The 2373-nt window shown below is 29.2% G+C and overlaps 1 protein-coding gene across 1 annotated transcript in view; it reads right to left on the reverse strand.

The window, feature by feature from the left end:
- The window catches only part of LOC106458056 (adhesion G protein-coupled receptor L3-like), an 85808-nt gene extending 84456 nt beyond the window's left edge, over window positions 1-1352 (reverse strand). Inside the window, exon 1 of the mRNA XM_022384190.1 lies at window positions 1227-1352. Within this exon, the coding sequence (XP_022239898.1) occupies window positions 1227-1296 (70 nt within the window). The 5' untranslated portion in view covers window positions 1297-1352. The remainder of the gene's footprint in view (window positions 1-1226) is intronic.
- Between the last annotated feature and the right edge of the window lie 1021 nt (window positions 1353-2373).

Raw genomic sequence — 2373 nt, forward strand, 5'->3', positions numbered from 1 at the left:
GTGAGAATCGTCACGTGATCTCGATGACGCAACAATATATTAAACACTGGTGATACTGTATTTGATATATTCTTATTTGGTAACATTAATTATAATTAGGCTCATCAAATATAGTTAAAAAAGTAAAATCGGATAATTAAGAAAATGTTTTGTAACTTAAATTTACATAAGGCTTCAACTCATACATCTTATGTTATCAGTTTTGTTAAAACTAACGCCGTGATGCTGTAAACGTTATTTAAGGGCTTAAACACTGAAAGCTGGTGAAGCATTAGAAACTATTAGGCCTAAAATTCCTGATAAAAATAACGTTAACAGCAGATTTTCTCCCCACATTCCTTTTCATTTATCCATTGCGGATTCAAAAACAGAAGCTTGTAAAAATAGCATATTCGACTCTTATTTTGTAACTCCCACAAGTCACTGCCCTAGAGATTTTTAATTCAATACCAGAAAAATAAATATGCAGTTTGTATGATTTTTATCACAAATTTTAGACCTGTTATTTTTCTAATGTTTTTCAAGCGTTTAACGTTTAAACTGTAACTTTGTAAATTGCAGCAAAAACACAAACAATTTAAGTTTATCAAATTTGTTTGTTTGTAAAGAACTGTAAGTCACATATTAAAGTAAAAATACTGATTATATTTGTTCGTTACTGATAACTTACCAATTACCAATGAGTAACGTATTCTTTATTCAGAAACTAACAATAAATATAATAGGTTAGTGAAGAATAAAGTAACAACTAGCTATTTGAAAATAAATATTATTATAATTACTCGTTAGAGAAAAGGTATGAGCACAATATTGAAATTCTAGCGATAGCAACAAATATTTCTATACATTTTGTTAATGAGAATTTAAGAGTGACAGCAGTTACTTCTATAAATAATATATAATTAAACTTACACGTTTCGATTACTCAAAAATATTCACAAGTATACCATTTTAGGCCTATCACTAAAGATGATATGTAAAACATATCAAAGACGCGTTGAACAATTATCTTTTACAATGTTCGTTGTTATTACAAAACTAAACGTTTATTTTAGAACCTCCAAAATGACCATCTAAAACAGTTATTGTGTATTTTAATTATATTTCATGTATGAAATTCATTTATGTACTTGTTGTTAATATTAGTTCATAAAAAACTCTCTTTAAATATTTATTTATTACATAATGATAAAATGTAAAAACCACAACTTAAATACAAACAGTACCTGCTTTCGTAATGTGCTGCAAGAGGACACAAACCAGAAGTAGATGTTCAAATAGAATTCTTCTAAGCATGGTTCAGAACTGAGTCTTGAGACCTTTACTTAAGACCGAAAATGTATTGTATGTTTTGACTCCACTCTTTGTGTATGCTTCAGCCAATAAAACAACAGAAATGGAAATATATGTGAACAGAGGTTATCATATCACCCTGACCAAACCTCTTCAGTAACACAGTAACTGATACGAAGCATGGGAGTTTTTATCAAACTATTGAATATGTTGACTCACAAAATATCCGTTCTGTTACTTCGTAGTTATTTATTGAAATACCTTAAAGATTAGCTATCAGTTGTAGTTTGCTGAAGGATATTAAATATTAGAAGTATGAAACAGAATTTAAGGTTAACTTTTGTTTGAAAGAATTGAAGTTGATCTTTCTCTTATATAAGTTATGCGAACATTCTCTTCTGATATAAAAAAAAGTCATTCGTAGCTGTAGATGCCGAAAATAAAGTAGCTTATTTATCATACATCGTAAAGAGAAAACAAGTTTTAACGATTATCACTTTCAAAATCAACAAAGCTTATATTCATCCCATCCCATATCAATAAAAAAAATTGGAACCACGCGTTCCAATCTATTTGTATAAAAAAAATGTTTTACCACATAGATCTCACTACAAATCTATGGAAAAACTGGTTTAGCACACACGCTATCACTTATATCTATAAAAAAAATGGGTTTACCATACACGTTCCGCTCTATATGGACAAAAAATGGGCTCAAATCACGCACACATTTCATCATCTATCTACATAAAAATTTATTTACCACACATATTCTCCAGCCATATCTGTAAGTAAATGGGTTCATCATATATATTCCATCCTATGTCTATAAAATTGGGTCCATCACACATAGTCAGAGCAATGTCTATAAAAAAAAATGATTCGTCGAGCACATTCTACCCAATACTTATAGAAAAATAGGTTTGATACACATGTTTCACCCTATATCTACAAATACAACTTGTTTATCACACACACACATTTCAATTTATATCTATAAAAATGGGTTCACCATACATATTTCACTTCTCTATATAAAAATTAGTTCACCTCCTATCTAGAGTAAAATTAGTTCACTAA

Source organism: Limulus polyphemus, unplaced genomic scaffold, assembly GCF_000517525.1.
Source record: "Limulus polyphemus unplaced genomic scaffold, Limulus_polyphemus-2.1.2 Scaffold410, whole genome shotgun sequence".
NCBI lineage: Eukaryota > Metazoa > Arthropoda > Merostomata > Xiphosura > Limulidae > Limulus > Limulus polyphemus.